Source organism: Dendrobium catenatum, unplaced genomic scaffold, assembly GCF_001605985.2.
Source record: "Dendrobium catenatum unplaced genomic scaffold, ASM160598v2 fragScaff_scaffold_586, whole genome shotgun sequence".
NCBI lineage: Eukaryota > Viridiplantae > Streptophyta > Magnoliopsida > Asparagales > Orchidaceae > Dendrobium > Dendrobium catenatum.
Genome location: NW_021319048.1, coordinates 35,338 through 61,557, shown reverse-complemented (window position 1 = coordinate 61,557; position 26,220 = coordinate 35,338). Strand labels below are relative to the sequence as shown.

The window sequence follows — 26,220 nt, the reverse complement described above, 5'->3', positions numbered from 1 at the left end:
TATTTTGATTTTACATGTAATCTGATTTTTATAACTATGATAATTATTATTACTTTAAAATAATTCAGATATTGAAGCATAAATTATTATTATATAATTTTTAACAAACAGTTCAGAAACTTAATGTTCACGAGTCACCGCCACGTCGTCACCGCTGGCCGTAGACCTTTTTTTTTTTTGGGAAACGTTCGCAGACCCTCATTGTTTTATCGGTAAGCGCATCGCGCCAAAGCCCAGCTATAAGAACCCAACTATTGCACTGCCGTCCTATTCTCGGTTCCCAAGTCTCCATCGATTCTTCTTCCTTCCTTCACTCAAGTTCCCCGGCGACACACCAGATGGAGCTGCATGATCTCTGCGATGACCCGTACTACGCCGCCTCCCAGCGTCAGGTAGAAGCAATTGACCCTTCTGATCTCCAATCCTCTCCTGGTCAGCTGCTTCACACGCTGTAGATTGGATCTTGCAGGATTCAGCTAGCAATTTGAGCTGCGATTCCGATCAGATGAGAGATGCCAATGAATTCGAGCTGGTATACTCCAAAGAGAATGTCGCGATTCACCCGAGCCAGTACGCCTCGGAGCGGATTATCGGCCGTTTGCGAATCATTAAGCAGAGCTCTTCGCTGTTCTTGGTTCGCTCCAATATTTTCCCTTCTTGTTGCTGATACACTTTCTTGAGTTGAAATTGGTCCTTTAGTCTTTTAACAGCTGCTTCATCCGTCTCTTTATGCCATTTGAGATTTTCTCGCGATAGTCTATGACATGAGATGAAATTTTTTTGAGTTCTTTCATCTATGCATTGCAATAGACGTGGATACCCTATCGCACTGCATCTAATTTGGTTGGCACTGCGGGGCGTAATTTAAGCTCAAGTGTATCAGAGAAAGGTTGATAGGATTTATGATTTGACGTTCCTTCTAGTAATTATTGTGTTAGATTAGGGCTATCAATCTTTCTCACCTATTCACCTTTTTTGTGATTAAATGCAGATATGAACCTGTACACAATCAAATCAGTGCCCTTGACTAGCGTCCATTCTATAAGAAGGCATATCCCAACAATTGGATGGCAGTATATAATTGTTATCCTTTCGTCAGGTAAATCTAGTTGATGCTTAACCAATTTCCTGATATTCTGTTTTATAGCTTTGTTTTGTGCACTGTTCTTATTTTCTTGCTTAATTCTTTGGATGCTAGCGCGGAACTTCCTAGGCAAATGTGCGGTTGATTTGTTGTTTCTCCTTATTCAAACCTATTACCAACACAAGATGTGAACATTTCTCATATTATTTTTGTGTGCTTAATGTTACTGCTAGCATTTTTTATCTTTCTTGCTTGCGTGATTGCGTCCGCGTAAGTGTTTTTTATTATATTTACTATTGCCACTAAGGGAAGCTTATGCTCTAGAAACTTGTTTTGGTTGTACCTACTGCGGAAGCATGCTCAGGGCTACTTTGATCATTTTGAACAGCTAATATAACTGAGATTCTTCATCTATGCTAATACCACAACTATAGACTGTTCTTATCGGGCAAAGTTATTGTTCTGATAAAAAACAAATTTCTATAGCCACCACTTATATCCTGAGCACAAATTTATTTTATAGTAGGTTAAAGATATAATTGTGGACTACTTCATTATGCTTATGAAAAATAATTGTATATGACATGATGATACATCGCCGACCTGTCTATATGGTTAGATTTCTATTTGTCATGCTCATGCAAGTTATTAAACATGTATTATGCTCCTCAGAGTCTTTTTAATGGGTTGGGATATAGCTATGTCCAGAATACTGGAATTTCTTCTATTGTTTACTTGTGTGCTTATGTTTGAGATTGACTTGGCATGGATAATACAAATCAAAATAACATTTTTTTGGGGGCTAATATAGGGCTTGCATTCCCTCCACTGTACTTCTATAATGGAGGAGTTCGTGAATTTTTTGCAATATTGAAGCAGCATGTATTTATTGTGAGGTTCGTGCTTCTATTTTGGTTATGCATATTCAAATTATGTATGTTTCCAGAAATTTTCTGTTAAAATTGAGGCTACCTTAATAACTATAATAACCAGCATACAAAAGACCATCTTGCAGATAAGCATCATCTATTGATTTTCTGTTCATGGGTATGCTGTGCTGTAATGACAGAGCTTATTACACAGGTTTCTTAATTAGAAAGTTGATATCTCCAGGTCTGCAGATGATGCAAATGTCTTTAGGCTAAATGATTTCCAGGATTCTCTTCAGGTACCATATTATTTTTTTTTTGTTGTTCCTGTTTTTTCATGCCCTAGCTTATTATTATTATTATATTATTCCATAAATTATCATACAAATTTCTACTTAAACATCATTTCTTAGGATCCTCCATTTGTTTACTTCCACACTAACTTTTTACTTCATTCTTTTGTTAGAATATCAAATTCAGTTTGGTAGAATTGAGCAGAAGTGTGTGGTAAGCAAGGGTGTATAGAACTTACAACGGGATATTTATAATTGAACAAAGACTCTTATTTAAAGTAGTTGAGTGATAGTAAAATTTTCTACCCATTATTTTGTAAACCAATTTTAAGTCCAGGTCATTTTAAATATGTCATGAATGTAAATAAAATGGATATGCGGATAATGTGCGAATTTATGCTTCCGAATGATTCCGTTTCTACCGGTAGGGCAAATATTGATTTGGTGCATGTTTGGTTACCCTTTGATATGGGGCTAATGGAGGAAAAAAGAAGTTTTGCCTATTTGGGCACACGTTTAAAAAAATTATAGAACTCGTGCTTCCTAGTTTTTAAAATTTTATTTTCTTGATGTGAACTTCCCCTGAATACTTGAGTAAAATAAATACTCTTAGTTATGGACAACGAATAAAATTTCTTTATCAGAAAAAATAATGACTTAGTGTGAAGAAACATCTTTTATTATATTATATTCTCTTTGCTAAATAAACAAACATTATTATGTAGAAATTTGAATTTAACTTTTTACTGAATTTTGACCTTAGTTGGTGACCATCACGCTCAAAATGCAATTGGAGCAAACAGGAAACTTAGAATAGAGATTGCTAGATTAACTTAACAAATGCTGAGCATGCACTATTAGTTTTTTTTTTAATATGAAAATGCAAATGATCAATCAATGATTATTGAGGAATAATTCATGCCCTTGTGGTAGTTTCACATACCTTGAATTACTCCTCCCTCACAAAAATGAATATGAAGATAAATATAGTGGTTAATGCTTGTTGGTTGAAAAGAACTGGTGAAGTGATGAGTGATAAGAGAGAACTTGGGTAAGTTTATAAGAATAACTTTTATCCTTATGTTGTATATATCCGAGTACGGGGAACCAAAAAAGAGGTGAGCAGGAAGAAACAAAGGGACCCAGTATGGTAGAAATGCATAGCTGCCATGTGATGTTGTGAAGTTTCTACCATGAGAAATAATGTGGTAGATGAGATGGTTTTAAGCTCCACTAGTGCAAGTGGAGAGGTCTAATGTTGATGGACGAGGCAGAACAAGGGGTTGGACACCAAGGCTGACTGGCTAAACCTATTTAAGAATATGTTGATACATTGATACCTTGACCAACTCCAGCTCTTAGTATTGTAAAAGAAGATTTATATTTGCCTAAAAATTGTAAATGCACAAGATATTAGTGATGATGATGATGTAGAATGATCCATCTACTGAGCAAATCAGCTTGCAAATGAGTTTATGATTGTTATGCAGTTATAGCCAGCTATTATTGCTGCCTGCTTTACATATTTTGAATGTCTTTAAGATAAAAAAAATAACTAGGACTTATGATTGTTATTGTAATGAGAGCCATCAACTGTTGAACTGTCATTAGGATCGATAAAGATGTGCCTAAAGAAAATAAATAAAATGAAAAAACACATCACAGAAGGCACCTAGATTTTCATAATTTTGCTTCAACGAGGCCTACTTATGCAAAAGCGGAGAGTGGGTGAAGATCTGATACACTAATAAGAATAGAAGCAACAATTGTCAGAGTTTAAAATAAGGACACTTACCAACCCTGACCCAAATTCCAAGTACAAAAGAAACCCACGAATCTCACAATACAGTGATTACCTTATATTGAAGATCATCTTCTTGCATCACCACCAAGTCTCAAATCCTCCTAGAATCTATCCACTCAGAGAGCATGTGAGGAACAATGGAAAACTCCATTAATGGTGGGGGCAAGAAATATAGGAGCCTATACCCCTCGCCCACACAAAAGAGATGAGCACCCGGACACCCGCTAAAACACTAAAATAGATGATAATTCTATGACGACGAGCAAACTCTTACATTTCAATTTAAAGACAGAAAAGAAATTAAAAAATTACAAACGACGACGACTTGCAAACTTAAAATTAAAGACGACACCCTAAAGTTGCTGCACTTGGAAGAAAGATACAGATGGAGTGGGACTTGCGGAGAGACGAAGAGATTAGAAGCCGAGACGAAAGGTTGGAAAGAGCTCGCAAGATTTTCGGAGGGGATGGAAAGAACTCGCGCTCGAGCTTGACTCGTGAGCTCGATAAGCTTGGCTCGCAAGCCCATAAATGAGTCGAGCTCGAGCTGGCTCGGCTCACTTACACCCCTAGCCCCCACTAGCCCATTAATTTTTTTTTGTAATTAAAAGGCTAAAAATCATAACAGTAGCTATTTCTATAGTAATTAAGCAATGGGTAAATATTTTAGCAGCTCTTCACCAAATCTTTCATACTTTTCTCTTGTCGCCTCGAGTTCCGCCCTATCTCATTCCCTCTCACCTCCCCACTCACTCTCTCTCTAACTTTTTTTTAACATTCTACCTTATCTCTATCTTTCTATCTCTGTCTTTTAAATCTATTTATTTACATTAATAGGGTCTAGTATTATTTTTTTGGATCAACTAAAAATTTCATTAGAAACTTCAAATTATTTTTAAAACTCCAAACCTCTGTTATAAAAAAAATTATGAAATTAAAGCCACTAAATTATAGTCTTACATTGTTGAGAGAAGGATTACAATCTTCGAATCAATAAGTTAAAAAAAAAACATTAATTTATAAAAAAAAGAGCAAATCTATTACCAGTTAATGAACCCAACATCTCTAACTCCAGTAGGCCACAGAGTAATTTACTCTTAAGCTTTTACTTTTTATTTAAATTATTAATAAAATTCTAAACATTAATTTTATAATTTCTATATTTATAAAAGAGAAAAGAAATCACCTAAATTTTTTTGAAAATATTTTAAAATTATTAATTTGAGCCCCCACTAATATAAACTCTTGGCTCCGCCCTTATCTACCATCCTTATTTCTTTTAAATAAAACCCCAACTTTGTCAGCATAAGTATAGGATCATCACTGTCATCATTAGATTCATTCCAATGATTTGGGATAATTTTCCTGATTCCTCAATACTGCATGAGGTGTGATTTATATTTTCTGCTCGGAATGTTGCACAATGAACATAGATAAGATACTTGCTTTAAAAAGCTGTCCACTCAGTATATGTAGTTGGCTTAAGTTCTATGGCTGATGACCTTTGCAGTCAAAATTAGTAAAATTAAACCTGAGATATTTCACTTCTCTTTATTTTCATTTTATTTTTATTTTTACAGAAAAGCCTGTCATCTCTGGAGCTACCAAGGGTTCTTTCAGTTGCAAATGGGGCAACGTTGCACCATTCACCAAGTGCAGTTTCTGCAATTGATAACTCTAAGAGGGAAAATGGCATAGCCTCTGGTGGTGTTTCCACTGCTTCTAAACATAGCGGAAAGAAAAAGTACAAGGTTCCTGATCCTGCTCATGATCTCTCCGTTCAAGTATTGGAGAAGTTTTCGCTTGTTACCAAGTTGGCCCGGGATGCAACAACTCAAATCTTCCGCGAAATTCAAGACACTCGTTCACCTCTTCGTGACAAAAAGCTTCAAAATAGTCCTTCCCCTGTTACAACAGTTAGCCAGCTCGACTATAGAACGAATAATAATACACGAACAAAGCCTGATGATATTGAGGGAATATCTGTTGATTCCAAGGTACTTCTTTTTCCAGATATTAAGCTTTTAATATTTCTTTACATACTGGTATATATATTATATAAACAGTTTATTGATACATTTCAGATTTTAATATGCTCCACTTTTCAAAATTCCCAACTCTTGGGAAGTTAGGATGTCATTCCGTTTGACTCTTGCAAGTGTTAGGTATTAATTGTGCTTAAGATGCCTGAACAAACCAAATAAATTGTCTTTGACACAAAAAATATGCGACTAAAATAACATCCTGATTCATACAAAATGCACACACTGTCACGACCCGGCCCGGATGCTCGATCTAACGAGGCGGGTACGAAAAGTCGGACGATAAAATTTCTTAAACATTATACTAATTCATTTGTACTAAAGAGACATTAAACACAAATATAAATTACCTATTGATATCTGCACGTCGTCTTCTGTAAACATGTTCTTCTCTTTCAGCAATTTCTTCTTTAAGAACTTACCTGAAACATTTAAACTCGTGGGTTGAGTTTACTTAGTTTACTAAGTAAACTCAGTGGGTAAATAATTAAACAATTAAAATAAATGTTCTTATTTACAATACTCTTATAATCTTCAACATGTATTTAATCATTCATTCAACTTTTTCCATTTATTTCGATAATTAATACATATTCGATCATTTTGCTTAAAAACATTTAAAGCTATCTTGATTATTTTCTTTTCCCATTTAATTCATATAGGAGCACCATCTCAATGTACTCAAAAGTACAACCTTTTCCATTTCCATTACCTTTTCCTTTTCCTTTTTACGTGCACGAGTACGGTGTCCCCAGCCAGTACTATAAGGAGGTGAACTCCTGAAATATTCATATATATCATTTTCCTTTCTTTTACATTTATCATAACATTTCTATTCAATTTCATATGTCATTTCTTTTCAATATTTCTTTAATACATACATATATTTTCTTTTCATTCTTATGTAATTCATTTTATTTGTTTCTTATTAGAATAATACTTACAATTATTTAGGTATTTAATCTTTCAACATTTTGTACATTGTAGTCTTTAAATTAAAACTTTGAAAGCAGAATAATAATACTAAAATTTGAATTTCATAATTATAATTATCCACTTTGAACTTTTCAGGCCTTCGGCGAAGGGTGCTACCTCGAACCTCTCTCCAAATCTCTAACATCAAGCAATAAAGTTTTCATGAATTTGTTTTATCAAATAAAATTCAATAATACTTTCATGACATAAATTTCTTACAATGGGGTTTTCCAAATCTCCCAAAAATCCTTCTTCCTTTTCCAAAATTCTCTCTCTTTGCTTCAAATCTCTTCCTTTACTTCAAGAAGCATATTGTTCACTTTAAACGAAGAAAAGAAGAAAATTTATACAAAAATCCGTAAGAAAATCCAACAAACATTTTTCTTTTTCTTTCCTCGTTCGTTTCTCTCATTCTTTGCAATTCTCCCAAAATAACACTTCTGTTAACTGTGGAAATGAAAAGGCGTTGATTATTCTTATCCTCCAACGCGATCGACTGCTAAAAATGGCGAAAGAAAACTCAGAAACCTACCTTCGCACGCTCGGTCGTCCGCCCACTTCTCTGTTTCGCGAATGCCGCTGTTCCGCGAACCTTCTCTGTTCGCGATATTAAAAGGGTGGGCCGGCCGGTTCAGTTGAACCGGTTGTCACACACACAGCCCAAAGAACTAAGAAAACACATTAATCTAAAATGCTAGAAAGCAGTTCTCTTTGGTCCATTGCTACCTTAATGTAGAAATGAAAAAGTAAGTTCCGACTACATGTAATACCTGTATGAGAATGCAAACAAATGTGTGATTTCATGATAACTGCGTTGATGGTTTAATTTACAATAAATAGAACATAACTTGATATATTGGAAAATCCTGATTTGCTGTAGAGTTATAGGATCCTAATTGTAGTAACAGTTCTGAACGTTATCTTTCCATTTGCTATATGATTCATCAGAATTCATTGATTGAGTTAGACTCTGGGTGGTTACGAAGAGGAATTGTAGAATCTCGGTTGGAATGTAATTGCAAATAGGTAGATTTGATATTTAAGGTTTTGCTTACCTTAGTTGATCTAAAAAAATGATAATTAGATATTATTCAGAGGGAAAAAATTACAAAAAATCAAAGCAGATTAATTAAACTAGGGCAGCATGTGTTTGGTCCTATTAATTTGCTCAACTGAAATTCTGCCCATAATTTTCAACAACTCTTCATTTTGGCTTTTGTTGACCTCTGAAATTCTTCAAGGAAAATTGACTTCTCATCAGTTTATGGTCTACCTCGACTGATCCATTTTGGCCCAATGATTGAACAATTGTACACATGTGCAGCTTGATGTTGCCTTGAATTACCGATAAATCCCTTTAATTTTTATGGCGCATGTTGACTCAATGCAATGACAATCTAGCCTATGCTCTCTGTAAGGATCCAAGTTGGCTAGTTGCCATCCTCCATTCACTAGACCAAATCGTCCTTATGCATCTAAAGTGGACCTAGTTGGGACCCAATTACCCTTTCCATCGATTTAAGATCTTGGTACTTTAAACAAGTTCATTAGACCATCTAATCTTGAATTGACCTAACTCGAGTCCTATGTAATTGTTAATGCAACTCATATTGTAATTAACCTCAACAAGTTCATAAGTGAGCTCACCAGACTTAATTCGCTTGTTAGTGGTGCTACAAAGTCTTATAACAAATGAGCTACTGAGTATTATGATAAATCTAGTTACGATCAAATGCATGAATCTAATTTAAATAGGCTCTATTGGTCAAACTTTAAAGGTAACATGGCCTTAATTGACCCTCGTAAACCTTACTAGAGGCTAATTGAAAATTGACCAAGTTTAATTTATACATGACTGAGCCAATGGGGTCCCCAGCCTAACCCGCTTAGGTTTCACTTCATTCATGCTTAAACTTAAGATACTTGAAGCTACAATAACACCACTCCGTTGCAGCTTGGTTTTTTGAGTATAACTGAATTTATTTGAATTCTGTTCAAGAGCAGTCATTATCGATTCAAAACTATTCAACTCCAGCTTCATCTTCTCAACCGTGATTAAATGAATTTTTACTGAATTAGACTAGATGAATTGTCCAAATAATGCTGCGGTTATTGACCTTGTTTAGCTTGATTAACCTAGCAATTAAATCCTCAAATTGAATTAAAACCTTCAGTTAATATTTGAAAATTTTGTGGTATTGAAAGATTTTGAATAAATTAGGTGACCTGTTATTTCATTCTTTTTATTTTTTTAAATAAAAAATTTATAGAAAATTATAATATATTATCTTTTTATATGAAAACAACATACAATTTTCTTTATTCTTTTTAAAAATTTATTTATGAAAATTTCTAACATATCACTCATTTTTTGCACCCAAGCAAATAGCTATCCAAGAACTATTCTTTGGGTGCTTGTAACCTCGTAGGACTCGTTAGGTGGATGCTCCTTCTCATGTTCAAAAGAAGTAGCTTTTGCATCTCCTACTCTTGCTCTCTCTCCTCGATATCTCTCCTCGATGAGCTGCTATAGCTGCATCCTCTTATAGAAACTCTCCTTCCTAAGCTCAGGTGCTCATATCAGTGACGGTCCTGCATAATGTTTCTTGATATTTGCTATTGCCTCTCCCTACTCCATGTGCAAAGCTTTTAGGTGTTCACCTGCTCCTTATTGTGGTTCATCACAAATAATAACTGACCTACCATTTCTCTCTTGTAGCACTGACGCTCTCAAACTCTTATAAGAAGATACCCTAGTGAGCTACATCCTTGCTGGCACCTACCCCATATGGATGACCCTTAACACGCAGTTACCACTTACCAACTCCCACTGGCCATCAGCATCATGTCAATCTGCTCTCACCTATTTCTCCAAGGATGACAAGCTTCTTTCTACCTCAGCTTTCGGGGCTGCATCCCCTCACGAAGATGTCACCATGTTTCTCTTCACTTAAGCTCACAGTGACCAATACATCCTCTGACCAAAATTCAGTTATATGGCTTTAAAACTTTTGGATTTGCTTTAAGATAAATGTAATATAATAGTTGATTTATTATACATATATTATGAGAAAACCTACATTACAATGTGAGATCAAGGATAGGTTACACTATATGCATATAAGGTAGGCCATAATCAAGAAGCCTAATAACAATTTGATGCGCCTTGGAGACAAAAATAACAAACACAATGAAAAAAAACTGCTGAAATACGAATATAGATGGCTGATCATTTTATTATAACTTGAATAAGAAAGATATATACAAGCGATCTATAATTCGAGAGATAGACCAACTCTCCCAAACAACTTAGATGTTACTGGAAAGCCCTCATGAAATAAAAACTATATCAACTCTCCAATAAAATTCTGCATAAACAAAATAAACCCTAAACTTAGCCTAATAGGCTTCTCCTATTTTCCTTCTAAATCAGCTCTCCCCCCTTCTTAATATATTTTTATCTCTAACTTAAATTTCAATTAGGAAATCCTTCCTAATTAATCTCTTCCTAAACCAGCCTCCCTTTTCTAATATATTTCCCTCTCTAATTTGAATTGAAATTAGGAAATCCTTCTTAATTAATCCTTTCATGAATTCCTTAATTCCTCTTCTCACATATGTAATGATAGGTTTAATGGGCCCCGCAAGGGGGGCGAATCCTTTGCTTTTTCTGCCCCCTGCTGGTCCAGCTCTTGTTGGACCAGCCTGCTGCCCTCTCCTATATCAATACTCCCTCCCCAAAATGCACATTGTCCTCAAGGTGGAATGAGAACTGTCTCTTGATTATCTCGTATGGCTCCCATGTGGCATCATACTCTGGCAGATCTTTCCACTTGATTAGCACCTTCTATGCCCATGTCTTCCCTCTATGCACACTCACTACATCCAATGGTTCCAAAATGACCTCCATGCCTTTTGTCAAAGTCGGGGGTAGAGATGATGGTGTATGCTCTCCTATCACCTTAGCTGTGAGACATGAAAGATTGGGTGCAAAGCTGATGAAGGTGGTGGCCTCAGTTGATAGGCTACTGCTCCAATATATTCAATGACCTCATAAGGTCCAAAGTCCACAGGGATAATTTCTCATTCCTCCTAGCTCGAAGTTTACTTCTTTCCTGTGCTCTTCGACCTTCCTTTTTATGATTTGTTGGGCTCTTGACAAATGTCCATTTAGCTTAGATAATACCTTACCCCTCTCCTCTAAGTATTGCTCAATACTAAACATAGTTGTAGCGCTCTCTGAACACAGTTGTAGCCCTCTCCTCTAAGTTTACTTCTCTCCTGTGCTCTTCGACAGTATTGCTCGATAATACCTTTTTTATTAAGAAATGTTTAATAATTTAAAAAAAATACTATTACTTCAAAATTACATTTAATAAATAATTTAATTAAAAAATGGCCAAAATACCTCTCGATTTAACACCATTAGTCCCATAATTTAATGTTAGGAACAAATTGGGCCCCTTTTTAAGGAGTTGGGGGATCAAATTGGTTCCTCAAAAGAGTTGGGGACCATTTTGATCCCTCACAAAGAGTTTAGGGACCATTTTGGTCTTTTTCTCATTTAATTTATTAATAGGCAAGTTGTTTCCTTTTTAAACGACTTGCCCAAATTAATTGAATAATATAAGTGAATTGTAACATAAAATCGTTAAATTGAACGATAATATAAACCGTTAAATTGAAATATAATATAAAATTGTGAATTGTAATAATTTTGTGAAAATCAAATTAAATGGAGTTGGTCTTGTAAGAAAGGCAAGAACATGCCTCTCGACTCGTGACTAGACCCATTCATCCAAGCCCAGGACCTGCCCCCATCCCACCCGTGCCTGGATGCAAAATCCTGACCAACTAGACCCTTTGCCACGTGGATTTGCCTCGTGAGAGCTTGTCGTAGGGTTACCAAATGACTAGCATCATATCTAAATTTTTATTTTTTCGTTTTGTTTTTGTCAAAATAATTAGCAACAGATATCATTTTAAAAATTGTCCAATGAAAAATTGTAATCAAGTGTTTCCTTCCCAGCGTGAACATAAACGCTAGAAGTTTAATAGCTTCTTAATATTGAAAGTTCTGAGCATGAAACCATAAAAGTATCTGGGTTGTTTGACTAGAAATACCCATTGCCCTTTGAAGGCACCATTCGGTTTTGAAATGATATGCTTGATTTTGTCTCCAGTCTATTTGATACCTCATGTTATGGATTATTGGATTAGCATGCTAATCATTACAATTAATTATTCAAAATTTTCATGCATCGGTAACAGAATATGGTGTTTTCTGTGCCATTGTTTTTTATCATTATTACGTGTTTGTAAATGAAAAACACTTATACATGCGTGCATGTAAGATTGTTCTATTAATAATGGATATGCTCATCAATCGTATGGAGTTTTAAAAATATGTTTAAACTACAAAGATAAATGCTAGCCCGAATGTACAAATGTAGATGAGTGTTTACTTTGAACATATGAAATGCACAGATTTGAGCACCTTTTAAAGAATAAACTCAACGTGATATATGTTACTGGGTTACGCAATCCTACTGTCTGATATGTTCTGGTAAATAAAAAGTGTTCTGCATCTCTAACCTTTAAGGTAGACTAGTTGAAAAAAGTTTTCCAGAACTTCCCCTGATACACTCTCTCCTTTTTCACTTGCATTATGAATTTTCTTGTTACATGAACACACTTTTCAGGCTTAAGGAGTGATTTTATGTTTTTGACAGTCTGTGAGATCCTATGTACGTGGAAAGAAAATGAAGCTTCCTTTGACCCATGAAGAGGTAAATTCAAATGTTCAAATGCAAACGTTTTTGTTGAGATTGTTTTTAATTATTTATGTAGTTCCTCATTTTGTTTTTGAAAGTTAGGTGGAGCAATTCCTCCTGCTATGATATAATCATCCTAATATGGTGACCCTCTTCTATTGACATGGCATTAAAGAGAATGTCAAGATGGATGTTAATTCCTTTTGAGGTTTAATGGCTTATTGACTTAAACTAATGGTGCACACGCGTGCCTTATTTAAATAACTTTCCTTGGTGATCAAAAATGTACTTCCTGGTTGAGTGTAAATTAGCTTGCTGTTCACCATATCAAGCTTGCAGTAAATATGCTAGATCCAAAAGTAGTGTTTTCTCAACCTTTAGACTTCGTTTGGGATGATTTTCTTACTGCTTCTTAAAATAATTTTTATACTAGAAAGTTGTTTTAAGAAACAGTAAGAAAGCCATCCCAAACGAAGCCGTAATGATCCTATGGAACTTGTGATCTACCTCCACTTTGAAATTTCAGTTTTGTTCTACCAAGTTAAATTTGTACATTTTAAGCTTAATTTAATAACTATTCATCATCCATTCGACATGAACATGAATGGATTCCACCTTAATTCGGCATTCTTGATGTTGCATTATGCTTGGTGAAGGATTGCCATGGAGTTGGCGATGTACCACACCTACAGTCTAGTACGATGTGAGTGTTTTGCATATCAGTCAGTTTAGAAGATGTTGATGGTGAGCGTATAATGACTTTCTTGTTATTTACTTCACATAATAGGACTTGACCCTTTTAATTGTACCATCATATCTTTTTTCCAAGTTTTTGTTTGGGAAGTGAAGGCGTTAGAGTGTTGCTTGCTATGCTATGCATAGACAAGATTTTGGTTAGATAAGAATTATGACTCTAAACATGCTAATATTAACAAGACTGTATGGTGAAAGGTATAAATGCTTAAGTATTGACTTGATTTGATCGTCCAGTCAAGGAAACCATTAACCTCTCATTGGAGTGCATACTCCATGTTTTGAAATTCTTGGCAGTGAAATTGTTACAGCTTATGAGAAGAATTTCGTCTTATTTGCTGCATTCTATTTTTTGTTATATGTTATGTTACATTTATCAAGATTCATTTTATATCTCTAAATTTTGGGGACAGTGGAGAGCTTTCCTAGGCCGTGAGGGACGCATTGTGGATTCAACAACTTTGAGAAAAAGAATATTTTATGGTGGAATGGAAAATGATCTGCGAAAGGAGGTTCTACCGCCCACTCTCTTTGCTTGAACCAATGAGTTACACTTGTTCTGTTTATTATTTTTGTATAGGCTATATCTTGCTCGTGAATTATAGGTTTGGAAATTCTTGTTGGGATCGTATGAGTATGATTCTACATTCGCTGAGAGGGAATATCTTGATTCAGTGAAGAAATCTGAGTACGAATCATTGAAGTCCCAATGGAAGGTTTTATTGTTTCACATTCATTGTTCCTGTTTATTTTTCTTTTCTTTCATTTTCTAAATATGATGTATGCATCTTTTTTATCTTAATTTTCTATAAAATCATAACTTCATAAGCAATCTGTTTTCTTGAACTTCTTATGATAATTTATTTGTGGATTTTACATATTTACACATTTTCAACGCTAATTTATTGACTAAAACATTTTCCAACTAAAGCGTAAATTAGTGGCTACAAGAAGTCTCTTATATTTATAGACAATATAAGATAATAGTATAATTTAGAAAACAAATTCAAACTAGCTTATCTTTACTTCGAAATAAATGCTAAAATAGTGAGAACTATGTTAGCACAAGGTGTCTCCTTATCTCTTTGTCCCAGACCTACCTACAATGAGATGAAGGGTGTGGGGGAGATGGAGATGTGTAGATAATCTGACCTTCTTATTAAACTTGTAGTTAGCTACTCTACTCTTGTAGCCTCTTTTGCTCCCAAGCAAACTATACAAGCTAGTCATATTGGAGCCACTTGGATCAAGATGCCAATTATGCCACCTATACCCATTTAAAGATCATTTAACGGAGGCTCCCAAAGACCATCACAGGCTGGGCTTGTCTGGATGTGCTTTGATGGGTTGCCCTAGTTATACTTATCATTTCTCCCATGTTTACGATTTCATTAAACAACCAACTATGCCATGCCCGACATACATAGAAAAATTTGAAACTAGAAACTCTATGAATTTTTTAATGTAATCAAAATCAAGTATTAGAACCCATTCAAGCTAATTTTTAAGCCGGGGACATCAGGCTTATTATGTCCTTAAAAATACAAGGCTGTTTATTTATCCTGATTATCCTATCATATATATCAAAGTTCAAACTTCTATGATCCCTACGCAAGGATTGACAAATAAATAATGTCCTTTTGATATCTGCATTATTAAATTACATGAAGACTCATGAATTCACATTCATCAAATCTATAAAAAATCAAGCACACATTTCAAGGTCTTCAACACAGATTCAATGGTCTGGTTTGAATCTCTAATTACAATTGTATCGAGGTCAAAGATCTCCTTCGATCAATCCATGATATCCCTGGGGCACGATTGTTTTACACGTCATGAGGATGATGTGGTGTGGATTTTCACTATCTGTTGCTTACACAACCAAAATTCCTTCAATTCAGGGGTGTTTTGGTTTTACCTAGATCTTGAGGATAAGATAGTTCGATTATCAATCATTCACTTCTTCAAGGTACCAAAATACCTTTCCACAAGAAATACTCTCCAAGCTGTAAGGAAAGTTTTTTTTTTTTTTTTTTTAAAATAAATTTTTTAATTTTTTTTTTAATTTTTACCATTCCTTTATCTAAAGAAAGCTTTGTTGAGTTGCTTTCTTACCTAGAAGTTAAATTCTGACTTACGTATGAGAGTGTGAAAACCGCATTGGAGAAAATGTCTTTTGAAAATCCCATATGGCTCATAGTTGTTTCCGACATCATTAATGGGTGCATCCTCACTCTTTGGGTGCTCCTTGCAACACCACCAATCACTCGCTAATATAATTGAAGGGACGATCGACCCTCAAATCAGATGGCGATTGAGCACAAAAACAGGAGATCTTTTATGGAAGCTCCCATGGCGCTTCTCATCATATCCTGTGGTCTCAACATCTTTATTTCTCATGCCTTTCTCATCTTGAAAATTAGGTAGAGAAGTTATGAGTACTGGTCTAACAGGATTACTGGTCATTCCCCTGAAAATTGAGTGTGATACTTAGAGTAAAAATATGATTAAATGATTCTATCTTCTTCATGACATCCATTCTCAAGCAACATCGCCCCCATTAGAATATCACCCATAAACTAATGAGCACAACGCCACTTGGAGATGACCATTATGGATAACTGAACCGGACCTGAGGAGTTCATAAAATCAGAAAATTCAGACCTTCCTAGTTTGGAACAAAATAAAAACGGTTCAAAACTAAAACCAAAACCAAAATTCCTAAAAATAGTCATCTTTCAGTTTCCTCGTCTTCAAACATGCATCATGAGTTCAACAATTATAAATTTTTTATCATCTCTCAGGTTTTAGAATGATGGAGGAATTTATATAAGTTCGTTGAATTGCTAAAAAATATTGTAGCTCGTTCCAAACAGGTCTTACTTTTGAATGGCGCTGTATTAACGGTGCATGGCCTACTGAGTTATAATACTTAAACATTCTCAGACTTATTAACATGTACGTTAAGCAGCATTGTGAATTGCAGGCTTTCTTCCAAGTTAGGGAAGAATGTAAATAGACGTATTCATGTCATGAAATACTTCATAAACTGGAAAATAGCAGTTTTGATTAATTTGATGCATTTTTAGGAACTAATCTGGAATTTTCAAACACAGAGTATTTCAGAGACACAGGCCAGAAGGTTTACAAAGTTCAGAGAGCGAAAGGGACTTATTGAAAAGGATGTGGTATAATTACATCTGGCTTTTTGTAGTGGCGCAATGTAAATCAGATTTTTGCTAAAGGTTTTACATTTAATTACTGAATTACTAATAACCTTTTTTCTCTTCAAAATTTTCAAGATTAGAACAGATAGATCTATACCTTATTATGAAGGTGACGGTAATCCAAATGTTACAATTTTACGGGACATACTGTTGACATATTCTTTCTATAACTTTGACCTTGGATATTGTCAGGTAACATGTTAGAGCATTTATGCTTCTGTTTTCTCTTCTTATCTTCCTATCTTGAATTGTTCCATTTGAAGCCAATATTCCTATTTCTCTAAATCCTGCATAATTCTCATTTCTATCTATTGGGTTTTTAGGGTATGAGCGATCTTTTATCACCAATATTGTTTGTTATAAGGGATGAATCCGATGCATTTTGGTCTTTTGTTGCATTGATGGAGCGCTTGGGCCCCAACTTCAACCGTGACCAAAGTGGAATGCACACCCAACTTTTTGCATTGATGAAGGTTTGCATCCTCGTTGTACATATTTATGATTACGAATATTATTAATTCGAGAATATGCTTAAGAATGAGTGAGATTTTAAGAATATTACTAAATTTCTGAGCTTTTCTCTGCCACTGTTATCAAATTATAATAATTTTACCTACTCACCAATCCACCTTAAATGCCAATCGCGGAGTTTGTTTTGAGCATTTAGATATTGGCGTGGTTATGTCAAATTTTTAAAATTTTATGTATTTTACTTGGACGGTTATCGTAGTTCGTCCATATACTCTTCAGCTCAAAAGTTAGAGTGATCTGACAGCTACCAGGAATAATGGTCACTCTTTGAATAATATGTAGTCACAAGGTCTATCTGAATTATTCAGACCAAAAAAAAAATTGCATAATCATCACTGGAAATAAATCTTCTACTTCCACGGTACTTAGTAATTGTTGAAAAATAAGAACCTTTTCGTTTTTGCTCAAGGATGAGGGGTCGAAACATGTCCATTCGGGCCCTCCATTAATTTAACTGGTTGTTTTTGTACTAATTGGTTTTTTTACCTGTTCTAAATTCTTCCTATTTTTCCAGCTCGTGGAGCTTCTGGATCATCCACTGCACGACTACTTTGGGAAAGCTGATTGTTTGAATTACTTCTTCTGTTTCCGTTGGATTCTTATACAGTTCAAGAGGTAATTGAATGCACTTTGTTCATTATTCATAAGAAATTGTGTTTTTTTTTTTCCCTCTTTTCACATAAAAATGTTCTCAAGTCCATAAGAGTGCCTCATGAAACTTACACTTAACGATAATTTATGAACAAAAAAAACTTCGAAACCTATTGCTGTTACTGCCTGGTATTGAAACATAGTTTAGTTAGCAAAACATATGATGTATTAAATGTCAATAATCAAATTACTGAGACATACAAGAAATATGATTTTGCTGGCTCCCATTTTCATCTCTCTTTGCATGTATAAACTGCAGGGAATTTAACTACAAGGAGATCATGCAACTATGGGAGGTACTTTGGACGCATCATCTGTCAGAACACTTCCACCTCTACATCTGTGTTGCTATACTAAAAACCCACCGGGAGAAAATCATAGGAGAGGAGATGGACTTTGATTCCATTCTCAAGTTCGTTAATGGGCTAAGCGGAAAAATCGATCTTGATGCAGTAATAAGCGACGCAGAGGCCTTATGCATCAGCGCTGGCGAGCACGGAGCTGCCTGCATTCCTCCTGGTACTCCACCTTCCCTACCATTAGATTCAGATGCTCAATTATATGCTCAACAAGATGACGAAATATTATGAAAAAATATATTAATTTACATACAGAAAACTGGGTCGCTATAACTTATAAGATACACGCACACACAGTCTGGTTGATAATTCCACAAACGAGCACAAATATGAGAAGTGAGCAGATCTTATCAGAATGATAAGATCGACCTTCTTATCAGCATTAACGGTGTATATGCGCGCAAGCGAGATAAAGTCTTGTTCGGTTCAATTCTTTAATTATCGAGCTGAAAAATGAGTTAGTCCAACTTTGCTAAGGTTCAAACAAATGTAGCACTAAATTGGCTCGTTAAGTAGTGAGTTGAACACGACAAGATGTTAAAATGTTGACTAAGGTTTTGTTTGGGACGGTTTTTTTTCTTCTTTTTAAAGCGGTTTTTTAGCATAAATTTTTTTATTTTTGTACTAAAAAGTTGCTTTATGAAGCAGTAAAAAATCGTCCCAAACGAAGCCTAAATTGATGATTTTGATTGTGTGATAAAGATTAGGGATTTTTATAGCATAATGTCCCCTTAAGGAATACAAAATTTAGTCTGTGCAATGTACATTCTTTTTAGATACGTTTTATAGTTTCAGTGGGTGAAATATGTGATTAATAGCGAACATTTTTTATTTTTGTAGGATGTCTGATGTTCCTTTTTTAGTATAATATTCTTTTTAAGGGCATTTTGTAGTGTGTTAGATTTCTTTTTTGTTTAGAAGGGTAGAGCTATTACTCATCGCACATGTTATCATCACTGGCTACAATTTAAATGGTTAATAATAATAATTCAAAGGATGCAAAAGTTCTAGGTGAAGCATAGAAAAATGAAGAATCTTTGAAGAACAAAGAACAAAAATTTAAAAAGATTTAATGAGCAATAATTAATTTAGTAATCCCTTAAACCAATTAGATGATAATACATTTCTGCTACATGTAACAGAAATTTTATGATAATTAAAAAATTAGTTATCCCTTATGCGACATTCTCTTCTTTTTAGAATAAATAAATACAAAATTATAAAAGAACAGAAATTCCATTTTAGATGTCTAATAATAACAAAAATTATATTTTATGTATGTCATTTCTTTTTCTTTTAGATAAACATACCTGAAGATTTATTTTAGATCAAATCACCCCTAATAAGAGATAATTTCTTATATTTGTTGACGACAAAGTAATCTCAAATGGTTTGAACATATTCAGATTTGACTTTAGTTCAATCCGCATTCAAATCAAATTTTAGCATTATTTGAACATGATTCAAATTGAGTTCAAATTAATTTCAATGGCCATGGAGTAGTTTTTTCTGTATAATAGTGAGATAATTGAAATGAATCAATGAGCATATTTTCTCCATTTTAAGCAATATTGGGCACTTGCACTCGAATTTCTCTAAAATAAATGAAGAAAAATATAGCCTATGCTTTCGTAAAATTCTTAATGCAATAAAATCATAAATAATGCTACAGTTTTTACCACATATTAACACTTCAACCAGCTAACTCGCTGATCGGCGCACGGTCCATTACATTAGCGGCTGCAAGAGCATTGTTTTGCACCACAGGATCAATGTCCGGCAGTTTTGGAATCTGAACCAAAAAAAAAAAAAAGTATTGATGATTATATGGAAGATTGCTAGCCATAAGCAAAATGCTAGATTATTTTAGTAGACTCCCAATAAATTTTATTTTTAGAATAAAACAGATTTTTCGCAAACGGTCATCAATATTCTCAATATTTAAGCCATAGAACTCCACGAGGACTAGATTAGCAAGCTAGGTGAGATAATTTTTTTGCTGCTTTATAAAATATAATAAGGAAACTGTTTCAAATAAAACTTTAACCTCATAAATTATTTTCATGGAGTTTCTTGAACTTGGATCTAGGTGGGCGAATGGTAAGAATTGTTCCTTTAAAATTTCTTACATGTCAATGAAAATGTTACTTAAGATATAACTTAACAAAGAACTTCTACAAGAAGCAAAGAAACAAAAACATTGGGTAAAATAACATGTAAGCTAACATCCATCCAAATGTTGAAAAGCAGACCCTCATTAAGATCTAAATAGCTCATAATAGTTCATGCTAAGTCCAGATGTAAAACTCATCAAGAGAATTATCTCGTTTAACTTAAATTCTAGCAAACATGAGGGAATTTAGACCATCAATATCCCCATTAATATGGTAATTATTAAGATTTAAATCTGACAAGCGAACTGCATCCATTGCAATAAAAGAAAAGTTTTTATTCTATAAATGTTCATCATTGTCATTACTGTTAGGAGATTGTCACAGCTTTGGGCGCATATTTTTAAATGACTCAAACCCTAAATGCAATCCATGATTAGCTAAACTACTTCAAATTAAAAATTGCTCTCCGAAAATAATTAATTAAAATAAATCCTTATGCACATACCATGAAATCATGGGCGTTTGCAAGTCTAACACCTACCCCAAAAAAATAAACTATTGAACTCGTGCATTTACTCATCACAATCAAACTATTGACAATTTGATGAAAGCAAAAAAAAATGAGGTTTTGTTGTGCTCTTATTGATTTAGCTGTATTCATAAAAATGGAGATAATGGGATGTTAGTTTTATAAATATGCAAGATTTGAATGTAACACATAACTTCCCCAAAAATCTAACATCATGAATTGCACTAATTATCAAGTACAATTTATATAGGGCTTGTTTAATGTTATTGAGGTGTCAATATTATTAAGATGTAAGTGTTATCTATCAAATACTATAGCTTCGTTTGGAATAGCTTCATTATTATTTTTTAAATAAGCTTTCTAGTAAAAAATTTATAACTAAAAAAATTTGTATCTTTAGGTGCGCTTTGCCTGCGTTTTATCTGTGCTTTTGACTCGCTTAATTTAAAATAATATTTTAATAATATCCGGATCTATCTCTACGTCCCGTGACCGGATGTAATAATTTGCCCTCTCATCGACACCTTCCTACAACAATCCCACATCTAGCTTCTTAATTTCGAACGACATTAGCATTTTAATTCCAAGTTTGAACAATTTTTCCGTTCAATCTCACAGAAATATCTTGAACTTCAAATTAAATTCATTGTCGATGGAGTAGTTTTTGTATATTAGTGAGATAATTTTGATCCAAAATAAACATTTGAACATATTTCTAGAAGTAATGAATCAATGAGCATATTTTATCCATTTTAAGCATTAATGGGCACATGTACTCGAATTTCCCTAAAATAAATGAAGAGAATTGAAACAAAGAAGAGAAATATAGCCCATGCTTTCGTAAAATTCTTAATGAAATAAAAATCATAAATGATGCTACAGTTTTTACCACATATAGCAGTTCATCCAGCTAACTCGCTGATCGGCGCACGGTCCATAACATTAGCGGCTGCGAGAGCATTGTTTTGCACCACGGGATCAATGTCCGGCAGTTTTGGAATCTGAACAAAATGCTAGATTATTTTAGTGGACTCCCAATAAATTTTATTTTTCGTATAAAACAGATTTCGCCAACGCTCATCCATTGTCAATATTCTCAATATTTAAGTCATAGAACTCTACAAGGCCTAGATTCTCAGGCAAGGTTTTGCGTGAAAACTTGAGCTTTGTTTAAGACAATTTTAGATCATTATTTTTTTCCTACTTCCAAGAAATTTTAGTACTAAAAAATATATTTACAAAACAGTAAGAAATGAGTCTCAAACCAAGCCTTAGGCTTTGTTTGGGACAGCTTTCTTAATACTTCTTAAAGCAGCTTTCTAGTAAAAAAAATTATTTTTTTTTTACTAAAAAGCTGCTTTAAGAAACAGTAAGAAAGCCGCCCCAAACAAAATCTTAATCTCACAAATTATTTTCATGGAGTTTCTTGAACTTAAGTCAAAGTTATACCCTGAAATAGAGAGCTTTCAAACTAATACTTAATGAGGTGATTCCATAGAAATTCAATCTTAGATCTTATTTCCATCTGCTGGAACTTATGCTCTAAATCGGGTTGGATGGTCATGTCTCTAATGGAGGATCCAAAGAGAACAATAATAGATTAATGCAGCATGGAAATAAAGAAGGGTGATATGTAGCAATCCTTCTTGATATCAGAATTGCTCTAATACCAATTTGGCATAGAGATAACCAACAGGTGGGCGAATCATAAGAATTGTTCCTTTTTTCAATGTTACGTAAGATATAACTTACCAAGAACTTCTACAAGAAGCACAGTAACAAACAACATTGGGCCAAGAAAACATGTAAGCTAATAACATTTATCCAAATTATGAAAAGCAAGCCCTCATTAAGATCTAAATAGCTCATAATAGCTCATGCTAAGTCCAGATGTAAAACTCATGAAGAGAATTATCTCGTTTAACTTAAATTCTAGCAAACATGAGGAAATTTAGATCATCAATATCCCCAGTAATATGATAATTATTAGGATTTAAATCAGACGAGCGAACTGCAACCATTGCAATAAAAGAAAAGTTTTCATTATATAAATGTCCATCATTGTCATTTCTGTTAGGAGATTGTCACAAAAAAATTGCTCAAACCCTAAATGCAATCCATGATTAGCTAAACTACTTCAAATTAAAAATTGCTCTCCGAAAATAATTAATTAAAATAAATCCTTATGCACATACCATGAAATCATGGGCGTTCGCAAGTCTAACACCTACCCCCAAAAAAATAAACTATTGAACTCGTGCATTTACTCATATAAGAATCAAACTATTGATAATTTGATGAAAGCAAAAAAAATGAGGTTTTGTTGTGCTCTTATTGATTTAGCTGTATTCATAAAAATGGAGATAATGGGATGTTAGTTTTATAAATATGCAAGATTTGAATGTAACACATAACTTCCCCAAAAATCTAACATCATGAATTGCACTAATTATCAAGTACAATTTATATAGGGCTTGTTTAATGTTATTGAGGTGTCAATATTATTAAGATGTAAGTGTTATCTATCAAATACTATAGCTTCGTTTGGAGCAGCTTCATTATTAATTTTTAAATCAGTTTTCTAGTACAAAAATTTATAACTCAAAAAAATTTTGTACTAAAAAAACGTATTTAAAAAATAGTAAGAAAGTTGTCACAAACGAAGCCTATATCTTTGGTTTAAGGCTATAGTGTGATATCAATATTATTTATATAAAAGCCTAGTTAACATGATTCTTCATACGCCATGATATCAGATGTTAGTTAATTTGGCTGAACAATATTATTTTCTAACAAAAGAATGTTAGGTTAAAAAAAAAAAAAATCTTGTTCGGCCAAAGATTCACGTAAATGGGCAATGGTGAAAGATACCATAAGAAAAAAAAAATATGAAACTTTAGAGACCGAGACTTCGTTTAGGACGGCTTTCTTACTTCTTCTTAAAGCAGCTTTCTAATACAAAAATTTTAATTTTTGTACTAAAAAACTGCATTAAGAAGCAATAAGAAAGCCATCCCAAACGAAGCCCGAGTCAGCCCAACATATTACCTGTGCCAATAAATCAATTGTACGACGGAAGAGCCGAGCCAAATCACCCTCATCCATTGCACAGTCCATCATTATTTCCCTCCAAGTCAGACCAGAAGCCCAAGCCTCAACCATCCCAGAAAATTGGCAATCTAATCCACAAGAAATCTGTAACGGATGACAAATAATTAAGAAAGAGCTCAATCATGAGGATAATCCTCGAGTCCAATAGCACAAAACATTTTAGCATTCCTCCCAACTAACCTTTACCCCATACTTATCCTGTATCTGCAAGAGAGAGGTTTTCTGTTCCTCCAAAATCTCAACAACATCAACAACAATGGAGGATGGTTCAAATACGTAGCTGAAGACATGGCATAGGAAGTTTTCTATCAGGAAGATATGATTTAAAAGAAAATCTCCAAATCAGGAAACAGACGGCAATGATAAATTATTTTACCATTTTACTTAGTAGTTTCAACTTTCAAATAAGAATTACGTCATAATTTTGATCGGTACAGTTGTGGACTCATCCACTTCCCTAGTGTCTGGAAATTTCGAGTTTAAGAGCTAACAGATTATTAAGATATTCTACAAGTCCACAAGCCTAATGAGCCGTAAGAGCAAGTCAAGATATGCTCTGTCAAATCCCTACGTTCATTTGTAAGCACTTAAAGTGAAAGCCAAGGGATTTAAGTGACTTAGGTTTCATTTGGGACGGTTTTCTTACTGATCTTAAAAACTAATTTTTAATTTTTGTACTAGAGAGCTGATTTAAGAAGCAGTAAAAAAAACTGTCTCAAATGAACCCTTAGTTTATATAAGAAATCCATTCAAAACAACTTTGAATGATACTTTCTATTTTTAGGAATTCTTCTTAAGTTTCAAGAAAATCCTCCTAGTCGGAAAACGAGTTTTGACGAACTTAACTAGCGTATTGTTCCAAAAGAATCTACAGAAAAAAATAAAACCAGGAAATCCGCAAAAGAAATTAATGTAGAATTTTCAGATCATGAAAGGCAAGTGAAAATGCTGGCAACTCTGCAGAAATTGGTTAGCCGCTAAACCACACTCCCGACAATGCTCATGCAGCAATTGATGCAGCAACTATTCCTCCACCTGCTAAGCTGTTTCTTACAAGTGCTATGGTGTGACTCAAGTCGACTTGGGTTGGTTAAGAGTATCTTCAAAAATTTTATGCGATGAAAATAGTTATGGAGGAGAGGAGGCTTTGATGTCCGTTTGAATCACATGAGGAGCTCGGGCAAGTACTAGTCACTTATCAAGGATTCTAAGGCATCGCAAGTGTTTGTCATTCATCCACTAACTAAAAAACCACATACAACGGCTTTAATTATAATAATGTTGCTGACTTATGGGAGCTCTTCCTAGACTAATTGGGGTGTTGAATTTAGCGATGTAAATGAGTCAAGTCATCTCGTGAGCTGGCTGGAGCACGGCTCGATAAATAGCTCATGAGTCGAGCTCAATGAGTTAACAAGCCCAATTGGAGTAAATCTCGACTTGATTCGTTAGCTCACAAGCCAGCTCATTTAATTTAAAATATATTATTATAAAATAGACTTAAAATATATTAGAATTCAAGAGTTCCAAGTATAAAGCTATTAAAAATATTAAAAAATTATATCTTATTTTTATATCAAGGAATTTTTATTATTTATTTACTAATTTCTTTTTCTTTTTATAATTTTATTATAATAACTACTTGAATCATAATCATTTTGTCCCTTTTGTTATAAACGAGCCGACTCGTGAGCTGGCTCGTTATGACAAATTAGGAAGAGCACTTGGATTATCAATCCAAACTTTATTAGGGAAACAATCTAATTAGGGAACTCTAATAGGAGGGACCACACTTTCAATAAACCTTGTCCTCAAGGATGGAATTCAAGAAAATTCTCTTTAAATTTGTGCCAAGTTTCCCAATTTTACATCTTTAAGTGGCAAATTATTGAATCTTTAACATTTCTTCCTCAATCTCATGCAAATGAGTGAGAATAACATTAATATTAAAGACTTGTATAAGCAAGATGCATAAAAAACATAATTACTTTAAAGCATAAAGGTAGCACCAGCTTATAAGCAACAGTAGGGGTATTAATTATTGACCCGACCCCAAAAATTCAAGTTCGGTTCAACTCGTTTAACAAACGGATCGAATTTT

General features: G+C 34.1%; 2 protein-coding genes across 4 annotated transcripts in view; one reads left to right on the top strand and one right to left on the bottom strand.

Annotated features, from left to right (window-relative positions):
• The first annotated feature begins 207 nt into the window (after positions 1 to 207).
• Positions 208 to 19,207, top strand: LOC110115352 (TBC1 domain family member 17). 2 transcript variants are annotated; one of them, XM_020848569.2, is made up of 15 exons: positions 208 to 392; positions 470 to 634; positions 811 to 889; positions 992 to 1,099; positions 1,896 to 1,980; positions 2,198 to 2,252; positions 5,631 to 6,047; positions 12,800 to 12,856; positions 14,008 to 14,106; positions 14,200 to 14,310; positions 16,714 to 16,785; positions 16,900 to 17,016; positions 17,148 to 17,297; positions 17,870 to 17,970; positions 18,266 to 19,207. In XM_020848569.2, the coding sequence occupies exons 1-15, from the start codon at positions 339 to 341 to the stop codon at positions 18,594 to 18,596; spliced, it is 2,001 nt and encodes a 666-aa protein (XP_020704228.1). In that variant the 5' UTR covers positions 208 to 338; the 3' UTR covers positions 18,597 to 19,207. The 2 variants fall into 2 exon arrangements, with proteins under 2 accessions (XP_020704228.1, XP_020704231.1); XM_020848572.2 differs by lacking the exons at positions 208 to 392; positions 811 to 889 and having other exon boundaries at positions 493 to 634; positions 18,266 to 18,596.
• Positions 18,410 to 26,220, bottom strand: part of LOC110115350 (DExH-box ATP-dependent RNA helicase DExH15 chloroplastic) — a gene marked incomplete at its 5' end in the record, with an annotated part of 41,958 nt that continues 34,147 nt past the window's right edge. The window contains 4 exon segments of one of the 2 annotated variants that reach the window (XM_028694858.1): positions 18,410 to 18,539; positions 21,898 to 22,009; positions 24,057 to 24,203; positions 24,300 to 24,399. In XM_028694858.1, coding sequence (XP_028550691.1) covers positions 21,911 to 22,009; positions 24,057 to 24,203; positions 24,300 to 24,399 — 346 coding nt within the window. 2 annotated transcript variants of the gene reach the window in all.

Coding starts and splice junctions, on each gene's coding strand:
- LOC110115352 (XM_020848569.2), top strand. CDS start 339: ATGGAGCTGCATGATCTCTGCGATGACCCGTACTACGCCGCCTCCCAG. Junction 890..991: donor CTCAAGTGTATCAGAGAAAG/GTTGATAGGATT, acceptor GATTAAATGCAG/ATATGAACCTGTACACAATC. Junction 16,786..16,899: donor GACTTATTGAAAAGGATGTG/GTATAATTACAT, acceptor AAAATTTTCAAG/ATTAGAACAGATAGATCTAT.